This window comes from Rana temporaria, chromosome 6 (genome assembly GCF_905171775.1).
Source record: "Rana temporaria chromosome 6, aRanTem1.1, whole genome shotgun sequence".
In the NCBI taxonomy this organism is placed as follows: domain Eukaryota; kingdom Metazoa; phylum Chordata; class Amphibia; order Anura; family Ranidae; genus Rana; species Rana temporaria.
This window is the reverse complement of record NC_053494.1, coordinates 221889760-221908873: the sequence shown is the minus strand read 5'-3', so window position 1 is coordinate 221908873 and position 19114 is coordinate 221889760. Positions and strand designations below refer to the sequence as shown.

Genomic DNA, 19114 nt, shown 5'->3' with positions numbered 1-19114 from the left:
GGGAGGGGAGGTGCACATTACTGGGAGAGGAGGTGCACATTACTGGGAGGGGAGGTGCACATTACTGGGAGGGGAGGTGCACATTACAGGGAGGGGAGGTGCACATTACAGGGAGGGGAGGTGCACATTACTGGGAGGGGAGGAGCACATTACAGGGAGGGGAGGTGCACATTACAGGGAGGGGAGGTGTACATTACAGGGAGGGGAGGTGCATATTACTGGGAGGGGAGGAGCACATTACCAGGAGGGGAGGTCACATTACTGGGAGGGGAGGTGTACATTAGAGGGAGGGGAGGAGCACATTACAGGGAGGGGAGGTGCACATTACAGGGAGGGGAGGAGCACATTACAGGGAGGGGAGGAGCACATTACAGGGAGGGGAGGAGCACATTACAGGGAGGGGAGGTGCACATTACAGGGAGGGGAGGTGCACATTACAGGGAGGGGAGGTGCATATTACCGGGAGGGGAGGTGCACATTACTGGGAGGGGAGGTGCACATTACAGGGAGGGGAGGAGCACATTACAGGGAGGGGAGGTGCACATTACAGGGAGGGGAGGAGCATATTACTGGGAGGGGAGGTGCACATTACAGGGAGGGGAGGTGCACATTACTGGGAGGGGAGGTGCACATTACCGGGAGGGGAGGTGCACATTACAGGGAGGGGAGGTGCATATTACCGGGAGGGGAGGTGCACATTACTGGGAGGGGAGGTGCACATTAGAGGGAGGGGAGGTGCACGTTACAGGGAGGGGAGGTGCACATTACAGGGAGGGGAGGTGCACATTACTGGGAGGGGAGGTGCACATTAGAGGGAGGGGAGGTGCACATTACAGGGAGGGGAGGTGCACATTACTGGGAGGGGAGGTGCACATTAGAGGGAGGGGAGGAGCACATTACAGGGAGGGGAGGTCACATTACAGGGAGGGGAGGTGCACATTACAGGGAGGGGAGGTGCACATTAGAGGGAGGGGAGGAGCACATTACAGGGAGGGGAGGTGCACATTACTGGGAGGGGAGGTGCACATTACAGGGAGGGGAGGTGCACATCACAGGGAGGGGAGGTGCACATTACAGGGAGGGGAGGTGCACATTACAGGGAGGGGAGGTGCACATTACAGGGAGGGGAGGTGCATATTACCGGGAGGGGAGGAGCACATTACAGGGAGGGGAGGTGCACATTACAGGGAGGGGAGGAGCACATTACAGGGAGGGGAGGTGCACATTACAGGGAGGGGAGGTGCACATTACAGGGAGGGGAGGTGCACATTACAGGGAGGGGAGGTGCATATTACCGGGAGGGGAGGTGCACATTACTGGGAGGGGAGGTGCACATTAGAGGGAGGGGAGGTGCACGTTACAGGGAGGGGAGGTGCACATTACAGGGAGGGGAGGTGCACATTACTGGGAGGGGAGGTGCACATTAGAGGGAGGGGAGGTGCACATTAGAGGGAGGGGAGGTGCACATTACTGGGAGGGGAGGTGCACATTAGAGGGAGGGGAGGAGCACATTACAGGGAGGGGAGGTCACATTACAGGGAGGGGAGGTGCACATTACAGGGAGGGGAGGTGCACATTAGAGGGAGGGGAGGAGCACATTACAGGGAGGGGAGGTGCACATTACTGGGAGGGGAGGTGCACATTACAGGGAGGGGAGGTGCACATCACAGGGAGGGGAGGTGCACATTACAGGGAGGGGAGGTGCACATTACAGGGAGGGGAGGTGTACATTACAGGTAGGGGAGGTGCACATTACAGGGAGGGGAGGTGTACATTACAGGGAGGGGAGGTGCATATTACAGGGAGGGGAGGTGCATATTACAGGGAGGGGAGGTACACATTACTGGAAGGGGAGGAGCACATTACAGGGAGGGGAGGTGCATATTACAGGGAGGGGAGGTGCACATTACAGGGAGGGGAGGTGCATATTACAGGGAGGGGAGGTGCACATTACAGGGAGGGGAGGTGTACATTACAGGTAGGGGAGGTGCACATTACTGGAAGGGGAGGTGTACATTACTAGGAGGGGAGGTGCACATTACTGGGAGGGGAGGTGCACATTACAGGGAGGGGAGGAGCACATTACTGGGAGGGGAGGTGCACATTACAGGGAGGGGAGGTGCACATTACTGGGAGGGGAGGTGCACATTACCGGGAGGGGAGGTCACATTACAGGGAGGGGAGGTCACATTACAGGGAGGGGAGGTGCACATTACAGGGAGGGGAGGTGCACATTAGAGGGAGGGGAGGAGCACATTACAGGGAGGGGAGGTGCACATTACTGGGAGGGGAGGTGCACATTACAGGGAGGGGAGGTGCACATCACAGGGAGGGGAGGTGCACATTACAGGGAGGGGAGGTGCACATTACAGGGAGGGGAGGTGCACATTACAGGGAGGGGAGGTGCATATTACCGGGAGGGGAGGAGCACATTACAGGGAGGGGAGGTGCACATTACAGGGAGGGGAGGAGCACATTACAGGGAGGGGAGGTGCACATTACAGGGAGGGGAGGTGCACATTACAGGGAGGGGAGGTGCACATTACAGGGAGGGGAGGTGCATATTACCGGGAGGGGAGGTGCACATTACTGGGAGGGGAGGTGCACATTAGAGGGAGGGGAGGTGCACGTTACAGGGAGGGGAGGTGCACATTACAGGGAGGGGAGGTGCACATTACTGGGAGGGGAGGTGCACATTAGAGGGAGGGGAGGTGCACATTAGAGGGAGGGGAGGTGCACATTACTGGGAGGGGAGGTGCACATTAGAGGGAGGGGAGGAGCACATTACAGGGAGGGGAGGTCACATTACAGGGAGGGGAGGTGCACATTACAGGGAGGGGAGGTGCACATTAGAGGGAGGGGAGGTGTACATTACTGGGAGGGGAGGTGCACATTACAGGGAGGGGAGGTGTACATTACAGGTAGGGGAGGTGCACATTACTGGAAGGGGAGGTGTACATTACTAGGAGGGGAGGTGCACATTACTGGGAGGGGAGGTGCACATTACAGGGAGGGGAGGAGCACATTACTGGGAGGGGAGGTGCACATTACTGGGAGGGGAGGTGCACATTACAGGGAGGGGAGGTGCACATCACAGGGAGGGGAGGTGCACATTACAGGGAGGGGAGGTGCACATTACAGGGAGGGGAGGTGTACATTACAGGGAGGGGAGGTGCATATTACAGGGAGGGGAGGTGCATATTACAGGGAGGGGAGGTACACATTACTGGAAGGGGAGGAGCACATTACAGGGAGGGGAGGTGCATATTACAGGGAGGGGAGGTGCACATTACAGGGAGGGGAGGTGCATATTACAGGGAGGGGAGGTGCACATTACAGGGAGGGGAGGTGTACATTACAGGTAGGGGAGGTGCACATTACTGGAAGGGGAGGTGTACATTACTAGGAGGGGAGGTGCACATTACTGGGAGGGGAGGTGCACATTACAGGGAGGGGAGGAGCACATTACTGGGAGGGGAGGTGCACATTACTGGGAGGGGAGGTGCACATTACCGGGAGGGGAGGTCACATTACAGGGAGGGGAGGTCACATTACAGGGAGGGGAGGTGCACATTACAGGGAGGGGAGGTGCACATTAGAGGGAGGGGAGGTGCACATTACTGGAAGGGGATGTGCACATTACAGGGAGGGGAGGTGCACATTACCGGGAGGGGAGGTCACATTACAGGGAGGGGAGGTGCATATTACAGGGAGGGGAGGTGCACATTACAGGGAGGGGAGGTGCACATTACAGGGAGGGGAGGTGCATATTACAGGGAGGGGAGGTGCATATTACAGGGAGGGGAGGTGCACATTACAGGGAGGGGAGGTGCATATTACAGGGAGGGGAGGTGCATATTACAGGGAGGGGAGGTGCACATTACAGGGAGGGGAGGTGCATATTACAGGGAGGGGAGGTGCATATTACAGGTAGGGGAGGTGCACATTAGAGGGAGGGGAGGTGCACATTAGAGGGAGGGGAGGTGCACATTACAGGGAGGGGAGGTGCACATTACTGGGAGGGGAGGTACACATTACAGGGAGGGGAGGTGCACATTACAGGTAGGGGAGGTGCACATTACAGAGAGGGGAGGTACACATTACAGGGAGGGGAGGTGCACATTACAGGGAGAGGAGGTGCACATTAGAGGGAGGGGAGGTGCACATTACAGGGAGGGGAGGTGCACATTACTGGGAGGGGAGGTGCACATTACTGGGAGGGGAGGTGCACATTACCGGGAGGGGAGGTGTACATTACAGGGAGGGGAGGTGCACATTACTGGGAGGGGAGGTGCACATTACCGGGAGGGGAGGAGCACATTACAGGGAGGGGAGGTGCACATTACTGGGAGGGGAGGAGCACATTACAGGGAGGGGAGGTGCACATTACAGGGAGGGGAGGTGCACATTACAGGGAGGGGAGGTGCACATTACAGGGAGGGGAGGTGCATATTACCGGGAGGGGAGGTGCACATTACAGGGAGGGGAGGTGCACATTACCGGGAGGGGAGGTGCACATTACCGGGAGGGGAGGTGCATATTACCGGGAGGGGAGGTGCACATTACTGGGAGGGGAGGTGCACATTAGAGGGAGGGGAGGTGCACGTTACAGGGAGGGGAGGTGCACATTACAGGGAGGGGAGGTGCACATTACTGGGAGGGGAGGTGCACATTAGAGGGAGGGGAGGTGCACATTACAGGGAGGGGAGGTGCACATTACTGGGAGGGGAGGTGCACATTAGAGGGAGGTGCACATTACAGGGAGGGGAGGTGCACATTACAGGGAGGGGAGGTGCACATTAGAGGGAGGGGAGGAGCACATTACAGGGAGGGGAGGTGCACATTACTGGGAGGGGAGGTGCACATTACAGGTAGGGGAGGTGCACATTACAGGGAGGGGAGGTGCATATTACCGGGAGGGGAGGTGCACATCACAGGGAGGGGAGGTGCATATTACAGGGAGGGGAGGTGCACATTACAGGGAGGGGAGGTGCATATTACAGGGAGGGGAAGTGCACATTAGAGGGAGGGGAGGTGCATATTACCGGGAGGGGAGGTCACATTACCAGGAGGGGAGGTCACATTACAGGGAGGGGAGGTGTACATTACAGGTAGGGGAGGTGCACATTACAGGGAGGGGAGGTGTACATTACAGGGAGGGGAGGTGCATATTACAGGGAGGGGAAGTGCACATTAGAGGGAGGGGAGGTCACATTACCAGGAGGGGAGGTCACATTACAGGGAGGGGAGGTGCACATTAGAGGGAGGGGAGGTGCATATTACAGGGAGGGGAGGTACACATTACTGGAAGGGGAGGAGCACATTACAGGGAGGGGAGGTGCATATTACAGGGAGGGGAGGTGCACATTACAGGGAGGGGAGGTGCATATTACAGGGAGGGGAGGTGCACATTACAGGGAGGGGAGGTGTACATTAGAGGGAGGGGAGGTGCACATTACAGGGAGGGGAGGTGCACATTACTGGAAGGGGATGTGCACATTACAGGGAGGGGAGGTGCATATTACAGGGAGGGGAGGTGCATATTACAGGGAGGGGAGGTGCACATTACAGGGAGGGGAGGTGCACATTACAGGGAGGGGAGGTGCACATTACAGGGAGGGGAGGTGCATATTACAGGGAGGGGAGGTGCACATTACAGGGAGGGGAGGTGCACATTACAGGGAGGGGAGGTGCATATTACAGGGAGGGGAGGTGCATATTACAGGTAGGGGAGGAGCACATTACAGGGAGGGGAGGAGCACATTAGAGGGAGGGGAGGTGCACATTACAGGGAGGGGAGGTGCACATTACCGGGAGGGGAGGTGCATATTACAGGGAGGGGAGGTGCACATTACTGGAAGGGGAGGAGCACATTACAGGGAGGGGAGGTGCATATTACAGGGAGGGGAGGTGCACATTACAGGGAGGGGAGGTGCATATTACAGGGAGGGGAGGTGCACATTACAGGGAGGGGAGGTGTACATTAGAGGGAGGGGAGGTGCACATTACAGGGAGGGGAGGTGCACATTACTGGAAGGGGATGTGCACATTACAGGGAGGGGAGGTGCATATTACAGGGAGGGGAGGTGCATATTACAGGGAGGGGAGGTGCACATTACAGGGAGGGGAGGTGCACATTACAGGGAGGGGAGGTGCATATTACAGGGAGGGGAGGTGCATATTACAGGGAGGGGAGGTGCACATTACAGGGAGGGGAGGTGCATATTACAGGGAGGGGAGGTGCATATTACAGGTAGGGGAGGTGCACATTAGAGGGAGGGGAGGTGCATATTACAGGGAGGGGAGGTGCACATTACAGGGAGGGGAGGTGCACATTAGAGGGAGGGGAGGTGCACATTACAGAGAGGGGAGGTACACATTACAGGGAGGGGAGGTGCACATTACAGGGAGAGGAGGTGCACATTAGAGGGAGGGGAGGTGCACATTACAGGGAGGGGAGGTGCACATTACTGGGAGGGGAGGTGCACATTACTGGGAGGGGAGGTGCACATTACCGGGAGGGGAGGTGTACATTACAGGGAGGGGAGGTGCACATTACTGGGAGGGGAGGTGCACATTACAGGGAGGGGAGGTGCATATTACAGGGAGGGGAGGTGCATATTACAGGTAGGGGAGGTGCACATTAGAGGGAGGGGAGGTGCACATTACAGGGAGGGGAGGTGCACATTACTGGGAGGGGAGGTGCACATTACTGGGAGGGGAGGTGCACATTACAGGGAGGGGAGGTGCACATTACCGGGAGGGGAGGTGTACATTACAGGGAGGGGAGGTGCATATTAGAGGGAGGGGAGGTGCACATTGGAGGAAGAGGAGGTGCACATTACTGGAAGGGGAGGTGCACATTACAGGGAGGGGAGGTGCACATTGGAGGAAGAGGAGGTGCACATTACTGGAAGGGGAGGTGCACATTGGAGGAAGAGGAGGTGCACATTACTGGAAGGGGAGGTGCACATTACCGGGAGGGGAGGAGCACATTACCGGGAGGGGAGGTCACATTACAGGGAGGGGAGGTCACATTACTGGAAGGGGAGGTGCACATTACAGGGAGGGGAGGTCACATTACCGGGAGGGGAGGTGCATATTACAGGGAGGGGAGGTGCACATTACAGGGAGGGGAGGTGCACATTACAGGGAGGGGAGGTCACATTACCGGGAGGGGAGGTGCACATTACCGGGAGGGGAGGTCACATTACCGGGAGGGGAGGTGCATATTACAGGGAGGGGAGGTGCACATTACAGGGAGGGGAGGTGCACATTACAGGGAGGGGAGGTCACATTACCGGGAGGGGAGGTGCACATTACCGGGAGGGGAGGTCACATTACCGGGAGGGGAGGTGCACATTACAGTAAGGGGAGGTGCACATTACAGGGAGGGGAGGTGCACATTACAGGGAGGGGAGGTGCATATTACAGGGAGGGGAGGTGCACATTACTGTGAGGGGAGGTGCACATTACAGGGAGGGGAGGTGCACATTACAGTAAGGGGAGGTGCACATTACAGGGAGGGGAGGTGCACATTACAGGGAGGGGAGGTGCATATTACAGGGAGGGGAGGTGCACATTACAGGGAGGGGAGGTGCACATTACTGGAAGGGGAGGTGCACATTACAGGGAGGGGAGGTGCACATTAGAGGGAGGGGAGGTGCACATTACTGGGAGGGGAGGAGCACATTACAGGGAGGGGAGGTGCACATTACCGGGAGGGGAGGTGCACATTACAGGGAGGGGAGGTGTACATTACCAGGAGTGCCCCCCCTGGTGGCGGTATGATGTATGTGCACAGCGGAGTCTCACCTGTGTGGATGAAGACGTGTCTCTGCAGGTGGTAGTTGGTTCGGAAGGCAGCGTTGCAATGCTCACACACGTGACACTTGGGGATCTTCAGGCCCAGAGAACCGTCCTCATTAATAGTCAGGATCTGGTGATGAAGCAAAGCGGCAAGATAATTTATAAGGATATCAGTGTTTAGCAAAAATGTCCCCCTACAGGACACGTGAGTGCATTGCATATAAATGTATTGCTGGCTCCCCCGCATAGGACACTGGGGGGGGGGGGGGGGTGCTGCCGTCTGAAATTGAGATTGAAATATATATAAAAAAAGGGGGGTAGCCATCCGGGGCCCTGGGGACCTCTGGGCCCTTTAATAAAAATATATATATATATATATATATATATACACAAATTATTATTATTTTTTTTATAAAAAGAAATTACAAAAAAGGGGGTTGCCATCCGGGACCTCTGGGCCCTTTAATAAAAAATAAATAAAAAAAATATATATAAAAAAAATAAATAAACATTTATAAAAAATAAAAAAAAGGGGGGGGTTGCCATCCAGGGCCCTGGGGACCTCTGGGCCCTTTAACCACTTAACCCCCGGACCATATTGCTAGTCAAAGACCAGAGTACTTTTTGCGATTCGGCACTGCGTCGCTTTAACTCACAATTGCGCGGTCGTGCGACGTGGCTCACAAACAAAATTGGCGTCATTTTTTTCCCACAAATAGAGATTTCTTTTGGTGGTATTTGATCACCTCTGCGGTTTTTAGTTTTTGCGCTATAAACAAAAATAGAGCGACAATATTTTTTACTTTTTGCTATAATAAATATCCCCCAAAAATATATAAAAAAACGTTTTTTTTCCTCAGTTTAGTCCGATACGTATTCTTCTACATATTTTTAGTTAAAAAAAATCTCAATAAGCGTTTATTGATTGGTTTGCGCAAAATTTATAGCGTTTTCCAAAATAGGGGGTATTTTTATGGCATTTTTATTAATATATTTTTTTTACTAGTAATGGCGGCGATCAGCGATTTTTTTTCGGTACTGCGACATTATGGCGGACACTTCGGACACTTTTGACACATTTTTGGGACCATGGTCATTTTTCTAGCGATCAGTGCTATAAAAATGCATTGGATTACTATAAAAATGCCACTGGCAGGGAAGGGGTTAACACTAGGGGGCCCGGAAGTGGTTAAAGCGGTGGTTCACCCATAAAAACGACTTCCCCCTATTACACTGCCCCCCCCGCATTACAATACGATTATGCCTTTAATTTTTTTTTGGCTGCTGTACATACCTGGGTACAGCTATTCACCCGTGTCCTCCAGGTTGCGAGTCCCGCGGGAGTGGGCGTTCCTACCATGGCAGTGATTGACGTTTTGACTAAAAAACGAGCTCCCCCCCGTCGCGTAAGCAGCGTCACGATTGGCGGAAGGAGCCGAACGGCTATTCGGCGCTATACTGCGCCTGCACATCGCAGTTCGGCTCCTTTCGCCAGTCGTGACGCGGCTTACGCGACGGGGGGGAGCTCATTTTTTAGTCAAAACGTCAATCACCGCAATGGTAGGAACGCCCACTCCCGCGGGACTCGCAACCTGGAGGACACGGGTGAATAACTGTACCCAGGTATGTACAGCAGCCAAAAAAAAATTAAAGGCATAATCGTATTGTAATGCGGGGGGGCAGTGTAATAGGGGGAAGTCGTTTTTATGGGTGAACCACCGCTTTAAGTATGTTCCCTGGGTGTGTTCTAACTGTGGGGGGGGGGGGGTGGCCTCACTAGGGGAAATGACTGATCGCTGTTCATACATTGTATAAACAGAGGATCAGCATTTCCCCCCCTGACAGGACCAGGAGCTGTGTGTTTACACACACAGCTCCCGGTCCCCACTCTGTAACGAGCGATCGCGTGTGCCCGGCGGCGATCGCGCCCACCGGGCACCCGCACGGGAGTCACGGACGAGCGGGCGGCACGCATGCGCCCCTAGTGGCCGCAAAGAGAGCCGACGTAGTATGACGGCCTCTCGCCCAGGAGAGCCGACCTGCCGGCGGCTGGTCGGCAAGTAGTTAATAATAATATATATATACATATATATAAGAAATAAAACAATATATATATATATATATATATATATATATATAAAAAAATATATATAAAAAAGGGGGGTTGTCATCCGGGGCCCTGGGGATCTCCGTACCCCTAAAAAAAAAAATTGTCCCTTTAATAAAACATTTTATTAAAATATTAGAAAAAATATATATTTTTTTAATAAAAATAGATTAAAAAAAAGGAGGGGTTGCCATCCGGGGCCCTGGGGACCTCTAAAAAAATTGGCCCTTTAATAAAAAAATACAGGTGTACTGCCTGTACCCCCCTGATGGCGGCCCTGCTTGGGTGCATTGCTTATAATCAGAACGCTGGCTCCCCCCACAGGATACTTGGGCGCATTGCTTCTAAACTTATTGCTGGCTTTCCTCACAGAATACTTGGGTACATTGCCTCATACCGCTGGCTCCCCCCACAGGACACTTAGGTGTATTGCATATAATCATACTGCTGGCTCCCCCCACAGGACACTTAGGTGTATTGCATATAATCATACTGCTGGCTCCCCCCACAGGACACTTAGGTGTATTGCATATAATCATACTGCTGGCTCCCCCCACAGGACACTTAGGTGTATTGCATATAATCATACTGCTGGCTCCTCCCACAGGATACTTAGGTGTATTGCATATAATCATACTGCTGGTTCCCCCCACAGGATACTTAGGTGTATTGCATATAATCATACTGCTGGTTCCCCCCACAGGACACTTAGGTGTATTGCATATAATCATACTGCTGGCTCCTCGCACAGGACACTTAGGTGTATTGCATATAATCATACTGCTGGTTCCCCCCACAGGACACTTAGGTGTATTGCATATAATCATACTGCTGGTTCCCCCCACAGGACACTTAGGTGTATTGCATATAATCATACTGCTGGCTCCCCCCACAGGACACTTAGGTGTATTGCATATAATCATACTGCTGGCTCCTCCCACAGGATACTTAGGTGTATTGCATATAATCATACTGCTGGTTCCCCCCACAGGATACTTAGGTGTATTGCATATAATCATACTGCTGGTTCCCCCCACAGGACACTTAGGTGTATTGCATATAATCATACTGCTGGCTCCTCGCACAGGATACTTTGGTACATTGCATATAAACCAATTGCTGGCTCTCCCCACAGGACACTGGGGCGCATTGCCTATAATCGTATCACTGGCTCCCCCCCTCCACAAGACACTGCTTATAAACATATTGCTGCCCCCCCCCCCCATGTGATACCTGAACACATTGTTTATAAACACACTGCTGACCTTGGCCGGGGAACGCTGTTTTCTTTTCTTCTTTTTCTGAAGATCTACAGGTCCAGTCAGCTGCATGCTGTCCATCAGGCGGGGATCTACTTCCTCTGTGAGCTTGATCTCTTGCTTCACATGAACCTACGGGGGGGGGGCAACAAAGCCACATTATAGGATGTCCAATAACCTGACAGCTATCAACAATCCAGACCTGGCAGAGGCAGCAGATGTCAGTGGTAGGTAGGGCTTAAATCTGACCGCTGTACCGCTTCCTCTCCAAGATTGAAATGGCTTACTCTGATTTCCCTGCACACTGTGAGCTTCTCAGAAGATGCAGCAAGTCAGATAGAACCCGCCCTTATTTCCTGGCTGGAGGACATCCAGCATTATCTAGACTTTGCTCCCCAGCCTGACTGTCCCTGCCCCCCCCCCCCTCTTCACAGTGCACAGTGAGGAGCACTTGGGACAATGGCTGTCTAAGCAGAATGTTTTTTGGTTGCACTCCCTTAGATGTTTAGGGTGATGAACTCTCGGGACAATGGCTGTCTATATAAAGTGGTTTATGGTAGACCCTTGGAAGGCCACGGTGTTGAGCTCTTAGCACACAGGATTGTAGGACAGTTTTTGGTTGACAGACCATAGCGATCAACTCTTGGGACACAGGCCATGTAGAATGATTTCTGGGTAATGGACCCCTAGATGCCCACGGCCATGGGCCCTTTGGACACAGTCTGTCTATCTAGAGCAGGTTTTTGTTGACAGACTCATAGGCCTCGTACACACGGCCGAGGAACTCGACGTGCCAAACACATCGAGTTCCTCGGCCAGTTCAGCCCTGAAGCCGCCGAGGAGCTCGGCGGGACGAGAGCTCCCATAGAACAACGAGGAAATAGAGAACATGTTCTCTATTTCCTCGTTGAGCTCTTTGTCGGCTTCCTCGGCCGAAAGTGTACACACGACCAGTTTCCTCGGCAGAATTCAGCCAGAAACTCGGTCGGAAGCTGAATTCTGCCGAGGAAACTGGTCGTGTGTACGGGGCCTTAGAAGCACATGGTGACGATGAACTCTTGAGACACAGGCAATCTACATAGAATGATTTTCGATGACAGACCCTTAGAAGTCCATAGTAATGAACTCTTGGAACACACGCTATGTAGAGAAGGTTGATGGAACCTTCGAAGGACATGATGTGGAAGTCTTAGGACAAAGGTTACGTAAAACGGTTATTGGTTGACAGACGCTTAGAAGACAGCAATTATCTCTTGGGACAAGAGCTGTCTATATAAAATGGTTGATAGACCCTTAGAAGGCCATGGTGGTGGGCTCTAAGGACCCGTTTGTGGTTCACAGATCTTTAGAAGTCTAGGGTGATAGACTCTTGGGACAGAGACCATCTATTTAGAATGTTTGTTTCAATGACTTCTAGAAGGATATGGTGATGTACTATTGGGACACAGGCTGTCTATATAGAATCATTTTTGGTTGACAGACCCTTAGAAAGTCACAGTGTTGAGCTCTTAAGACTGGTCATGTAGGACGGTTTTTGGTTGACAGACCCTTAGTAGTGTGTGGTGATGGGCACTAAGAACATAGACTATCTATGTAGAATGTTTTTTGATTGGCTGACTCTTAGAAGTGTATGGTGATAGGCTCTTGGGGCACAAGCCAACTATGTGGAATGGCTTCTGGCTAACAGACTCCTAAAAGCTCATGGGTGATGGGCTCATGGGACACAGGCTGTCTATGTAGAATAGCGTTTGGCGGACTGACCCTTAGAAGTGCAAAGTCAGGAGCACTTGGGAAAAAGGCTTTCTATATAGAATGTTTTTTATTTGAGAGACCCTTAGAAGGCTAGGGTTATTGATTCTTGAGACACAGGCAATCTATGTAGAATGGTTTTGGATGGTGATGGGTTCTTGGGACACAGGCTGTCTATGTAGCATGCTTTTTGGGTGACAGACCCTAAGGCTGCATTCACACCTTGGCGTACAAAATCTCGGCGTTTTGTCCTGCGATTTGCGGCGACAAAACGCCGCGATTGTGAATGCAGCTGTACCCCCTCTATGAAGATGGTTCACATCTCCTATGCCGGACGCCGAAAGCCGCCTGAAAAAAGGGTCCGGGACTTGTTTTCAGGCGGCAGGCGTACGGCGTTGAGATGTGAACCATCTCCATAGAGGGCAATGTGAAATCATCCCTCCAGCGTCTCAGGGGCGGCAGCGGCGTCGCACTACAGGCGTATATACGCCTAGGTGTGAACAGAGCCTTAGCAAGGCCATGATGATGGGGTCTTGGAACACTGGCTGTCTAGAACTTCTTTTGGATGATGAACCCTCGTAAGTGTATGATGATGAGCTCCTGGGACACAGGCTGTCTATGTAGAATGGGTTTTGCTCGAGACTCTTAGACATGTATGGTGATGGAGTCTAGAAAACAGGGTGTCTAAGTAGAATAGTGGTTGGTTGATGGACTTTTGAGACACAGGTAATCTATGTGTGATGGTTTTTGGACAACGAACCCCTAGAAGCCCATGGGCTGTCTAGGCAGAACGGGTCTTGGCCGACAGACCCTTAGGCCCCGTACACACGGTCGGACCAAACCGATGAGACTGGCCCGTCGGACCATTTTCATAGGTTCACCTCTGAAGTGGCCGTACGGCCTGATATGTGTACACACCATCAGTACAAAATCTGATCGGGTCAGAACGCGGTGACGTCAAACACACGACGTGCTGAATAAAACAAAGTTCAATGCTTCCAAGCATGCATCGACTTGATTCTGAGCATGCGCGGGTTTTGAACCGATGCTTTTCTGTACTAACCATCGGTTTGGTCCGATGGGGCAGTGGTCCATCGGTTCAGTTTTAAAGCATGTTTAGAAATTTTGGACCAAAGGAAACCAGACCGATGGGCTATACACACGGTCGGTTTGGTCCGATGAAAATGAACTTCGGTTCATTCTCATCGGACCAAACCGACCATGTGTACGGGGCCTTAGAGGCACAGGACGATGAACCACTGAGACACAGGACATCTATGTAGCATATATTTTTTTTGGATGATGGAACCTTTAGGAGGGCATGGTGATGGCTCTTGGGACACAGGCTGTCTATATAGAATGGTTTTTGGTTGACAGACTCTTAAATGTGTAGAGCGATAGGCTCTGGAACACAGAGAGTAGAATCGTTTTTGGTTGATGGAACCTTTAGAAGACCATGGTGATGGACTCGAGACACAGGTTGTCTATTTAGAATAGTTTTTGGTTGACAAACCTGTTAGAAGGGTAACATGGTGGACTCTTGAGGCTTGGGTCATCTATGTGAAATGTTTTTTGGACAAAGAACCCATAGAAGTCAATGGTGATGGGCTCTTGGGACACAGGCTATGTAGACTGTTTTTTGGTTGAGGCTCTGAGCCGTTTATGGTGATGGGCTCTAGAAGACAGAGTGTCTTTGTAGAATGGTTTTTGGGTGATGGACCCTAAGAAGACCATGGTGACGGACTTTTGGGGCACGGGTCACCTATGTGGAATGTTTTTTGGACAAAGCACACCCAGAAGCCAATGGCGATGGGCTCTTGGGACACAGGCTTTCTAGACAGAACAGGTCTCGGTTGACAGATTCTTAGAAGCATATGGCGATGAACTATTAAGACACAGGCCATCTACGTAGAATGTTTTTGGTTGACAGACTCTTAAATGTGTATAGTGATAGGCTCTGGAACACAGAGAGTCTATGTAGAATGGTTTTTGGTTGATGGACCCTCAGAAGACCATGGTGATGGACTCGAGACACAGGTTGTCTATTTAGAATAGTTTTTGTTTGACAGACCTGTTAGAAGGCTATAATGATGGACTCTTGGGGCTTGGGTCATCTATTTGGAATGGTTTTTGGACAAAGAACCCCTAGAAGTCAATGGTGATGGGCTCCTGGGACACGGGCTGTCTATGTAGACTGGTTTTGGGTTGAGACTCTAAGCCGTGTATGGTGATTGGCTCAAGAACACAGGGTATCTTTGTTGAATGGTTTTTGGATGATGGAACCCTTAGAAGACCATGGTGTTGGACTCGAGGCAAAGGCTGTCTATGTAGAATGTTTTTTTGAATGACAGACCCTTAGAAGACCATGGTGATGGGGTCATGGGTCACTTATGTGAAATGTTTTTTGGACAAAGAACCCCTAGAAGACAACGATGGGCTCTTTGGACAAAGGATGTCTTATGTAGACTGTTTTTTTGGTTGAGGCTCTCAGCCGTGTACAGTGATTGGCTCGAGAACACAAGGTATCTTTGTAGAATGGTGTTTGGATGGCGGAACCCTTAGAAGTCCATGGTGATAGACACTTGGGACACAGGCTGTCAATGTAGAATGGTGTTTGGATGGTGGAACCCTTAGAAGTCCATGGTGATGGACACTTGGGACACAGGCTGTCAATGTAGAATGGTGTTTGGATGGCGGAACCCTTAGAAGTCCATGGTGATAGACACTTGGGACACAGGCTGTCAATGTAGAATGGTGTTTGGATGGCGGAACCCTTAGAAGTCCATGGTGATGGACACTTGGGACACAGGCTGTCAATGTAGAATGGTGTTTGGATGGCGGAACCCTTAGAAGTCCATGGTGATGGACACAGGCTGTCAATGTAGAATGGTGTTTGGATGGCGGAACCCTTAGAAGTCCATGGTGATAGACACTTGGGACACAGGCTGTCAATGTAGAATGGTGTTTGGATGGTGGAACCCTTAGAAGTCCATGGTGATGGACACTTGGGACACAGGCTGTCAATGTAGAATGGTGTTTGGATGGTGGAACCCTTAGAAGTTCATGGTGATGGACACTTGGGACACAGGCTGTCAATGTAGAATGGTGTTTGGATGGCCGAACCCTTAGAAGTCCATGGTGATGGACACTTGGGACACAGTTTGTCAATGTAGAATGGTGTTTGGATGGTGGAACCCTTAGAAGTCCATGGTGATGGACACTTGGGACACAGGCTGTCAATGTAGAATGGTGTTTGGATGGCAGAACCCTTAGAAGTCCACGGTGATGGACACTTGGGACACAGGCTGTCAATGTAGAATGGTGTTTGGATGGCGGAACCCTTAGAAGTCCATGGTGATGGACACTTGGGAGACAGGCTGTCAATGTAGAATGGTGTTTGGATGGCGGAACCCTTAGAAGTCCATGGTGATGGACACTTGGGACACAGGCTGTCAATGTAGAATGGTGTTTGGATGGTGGACCCCTCAGAAGTCCATGGTGATGGACACAGGCTGTCAATGTAGAATAGTGTTTGGATGGTGGAACCCTTAGAAGTCCATGGTGATGGACACTTGGGACACAGGCTGTCAATGTAGAATGGCGGAACCCTTAGAAGTTCATGGCGATGGACACTTGGGACACAGGCTGTCAATGTAGAATGGTGTTTCGATGGCGGAACCCTTAGAAGTCCATGGTGATGGACACTTGGGACACAGGCTGTCAATGTAGAATGGTGTTTGGATGGCGGAACCCTTAGAAGTCCATGGCGATAGACACTTGGGACACAGGCTGTCAATGTAGAATGGTGTTTGGATGGCGGAACCCTTAGAAGTCCATGGTGATGGACACTTGGGACACAGGCTGTCAATGTAGAATGGTGTTTGGATGGCGGAACCCTTAGAAGTCCATGGTGATGGACACTTGGGACACAGGCTGTCAATGTAGAATGGTGTTTGGATGGTGGAACCCTTAGAAGTCCATGGTGATGGACACTTGGGACGCAGGCTGTCAATGTAGAATGGTTTTTCGATGTGTATGGTGATGGAGAACGTTTTATGGATGATGAACCCCTAGAAGCCATGCCGATGGACTCTTTAGACACGGGTGGTCTATGTAGAACAGTTTTTGGTTGACAGACCCTCAGAAATTGGTGGAGATGGGTACAATGGTTTTGGCTGAGGGACCCTTAGGGCGCCATCTGCTGACTGCAAGTGGTAACACACAAAAACTAACAAAATAAATAAAATCACACAATAGTAAAATATATATAAAACACCAACATATCATGTAAAAAAACACACAACAAATAGACATTCCTTATAAAGAATAACTCCACCCACAATCAGCTGTGAGATCAGGGGGCGGAGTCGTGACTCCTTTTTCATAATTCAGAAATTGGCGTTGCAGATCACAGGTCCAATGCCGGAGAACGTTTTGTACGCGGCAGAAGCTTGCCCCGCCCCCTGCGTGAATTGTCAGCATTGGGTGGAGTTATCCTTTAAGGAAGAAGGATCATTGTGAAGCTTACTAATTGATAACTATGGAGAAATTCCGAGCGGCGGCTGACCGTGTACTGGAAGGCGGGGGGCAGCAACCTCTCGGGCGAGTCGCCCTCCTCCTCGTCATTCTTCACCGTCTCCTCCTGCACCATCAGCTCGTCCTGTGACATCATCTCCCCGCCGCGCCCCTGAGCGGCCAGGCCGAGGTCCGTCTGTGATAGGGGGGTGCAGGGCCGCTCAGCCTCCCCCGCCCTGGAAGGTTGCAGGATGGAGGTGTGGCCACATTTAAGGAACCCTTCCAGGTTATTGTCAATGTTCATAATTCATGTGGAGACCTGCGAGGAAGGCGGAGGATGGTCACATGGTGCGCTACCCCTCCCCCCATCTCATAATACAGCCACTACCTATCCCCAACCCATATGAAACCTTACATCCTATACACCTTATACCCCCCCCCCCATAATAAATCCTCTCCCCATCCCGAACCTATATTATACCCCCCCCCCATAATATATCCTCCACCCACCCCTAACCTATATTATACCCCCCCTCCCCCCCATCTCATAATACAGCCACTACCTATCCCCAACCCATATGAAACCTTACATCCTATACACCTTATACCCCCCCCCCCCATAATAAATCCTCTCCCCACCCCGAACCTATATTATACCTTCTCCCTCCCATAATATATCCTCTCCCCATCCCGAACCTATATTATACCCCCCCCCCATAATATATCCTCTCCCCATCCCGAACCTGTATTATACCCCCCCCCCCCCCCATAATACAGCCACTACCTATCCCCAACCCATATGAAACCTTACATCCTATACACCTTATACCCCCCCCCCCCCATAATATTTCCTCTCCCCATCCCGAACCTATATTATACTCCCCCCCCATCTCATAATACAGCCACTACCTATCCCCAACTAATATGATAACCCCCCCATAATATATCCTCTCCTCATCCCGAACCTGTATTATACCCCCCCCCCCATAATATATCCTCTCCCCATCCCGAACCTGTATTATACCCCCCCCCCCATAATATATCCTCTCCCCATCCCGAACCTGTATTATACCCCCCCCCCCATAATATATCCTCTCCCCATCCCGAACCTATATTATACCCCCCCCCATAATATATCCTCCACCCACCCCTAACCTATATTATACCCCCCCCCCCCCATAATATATCCTCTCCCCATCCCGAACCTGTATTATACACCCCACCCCCCATCTCATAATACAGCCACTACCTATCCCCAACCCATATGAAACCTTACATCCTATACACCTTATACCCCCCCCCCCCATAATATATCTTCTCCCCATCCCGAACCTGTATTATACCCCCCCCCACCATAATATATCCTCTCCTCATCCCAAACCTGTATTATACCCCCCCCCCCATAATATATCCTCCACCCACCCCTAACCTATATTATACCCCCCCCCCATAATATATCCTCCACCCACCCCTAACCTATATTATACCCCCCCCCCATAATATATCCTCTCCTCATCCCGAACCTATATTATACCCCCCCCCCATAATATATCCTCTCCTCATCCCGAACCTGTATTATACCCCCCCCATAATATATCTTCCACCCACACCTAACCTATATTATACCCCCCCCATAATAAATCCTCTCCCCATCCCGAACCTGTATTATACCCCC

At 51.6% G+C, this 19114-nt stretch overlaps 1 protein-coding gene across 2 annotated transcripts in view; it reads right to left on the bottom strand.

The window, feature by feature from the left end:
* The window catches only part of ZNF148 (zinc finger protein 148), a 35132-nt gene extending 17304 nt beyond the window's left edge, over positions 1-17828 (bottom strand). The window contains exons 1-3 of one of the 2 annotated variants that reach the window (XM_040358322.1): positions 17453-17828; positions 11182-11307; positions 7816-7939 (exon numbers count right to left, since the gene is read on the bottom strand). In XM_040358322.1, coding sequence (XP_040214256.1) covers positions 7816-7939; positions 11182-11307; positions 17453-17743 — 541 coding nt within the window. In that variant the 5' untranslated portion in view covers positions 17744-17828. The remainder of the gene's footprint in view (positions 1-7815; positions 7940-11181; positions 11308-17452) is intronic. The other variant, XM_040358323.1, reaches the window with a different exon arrangement.
* Between the last annotated feature and the right edge of the window lie 1286 nt (positions 17829-19114).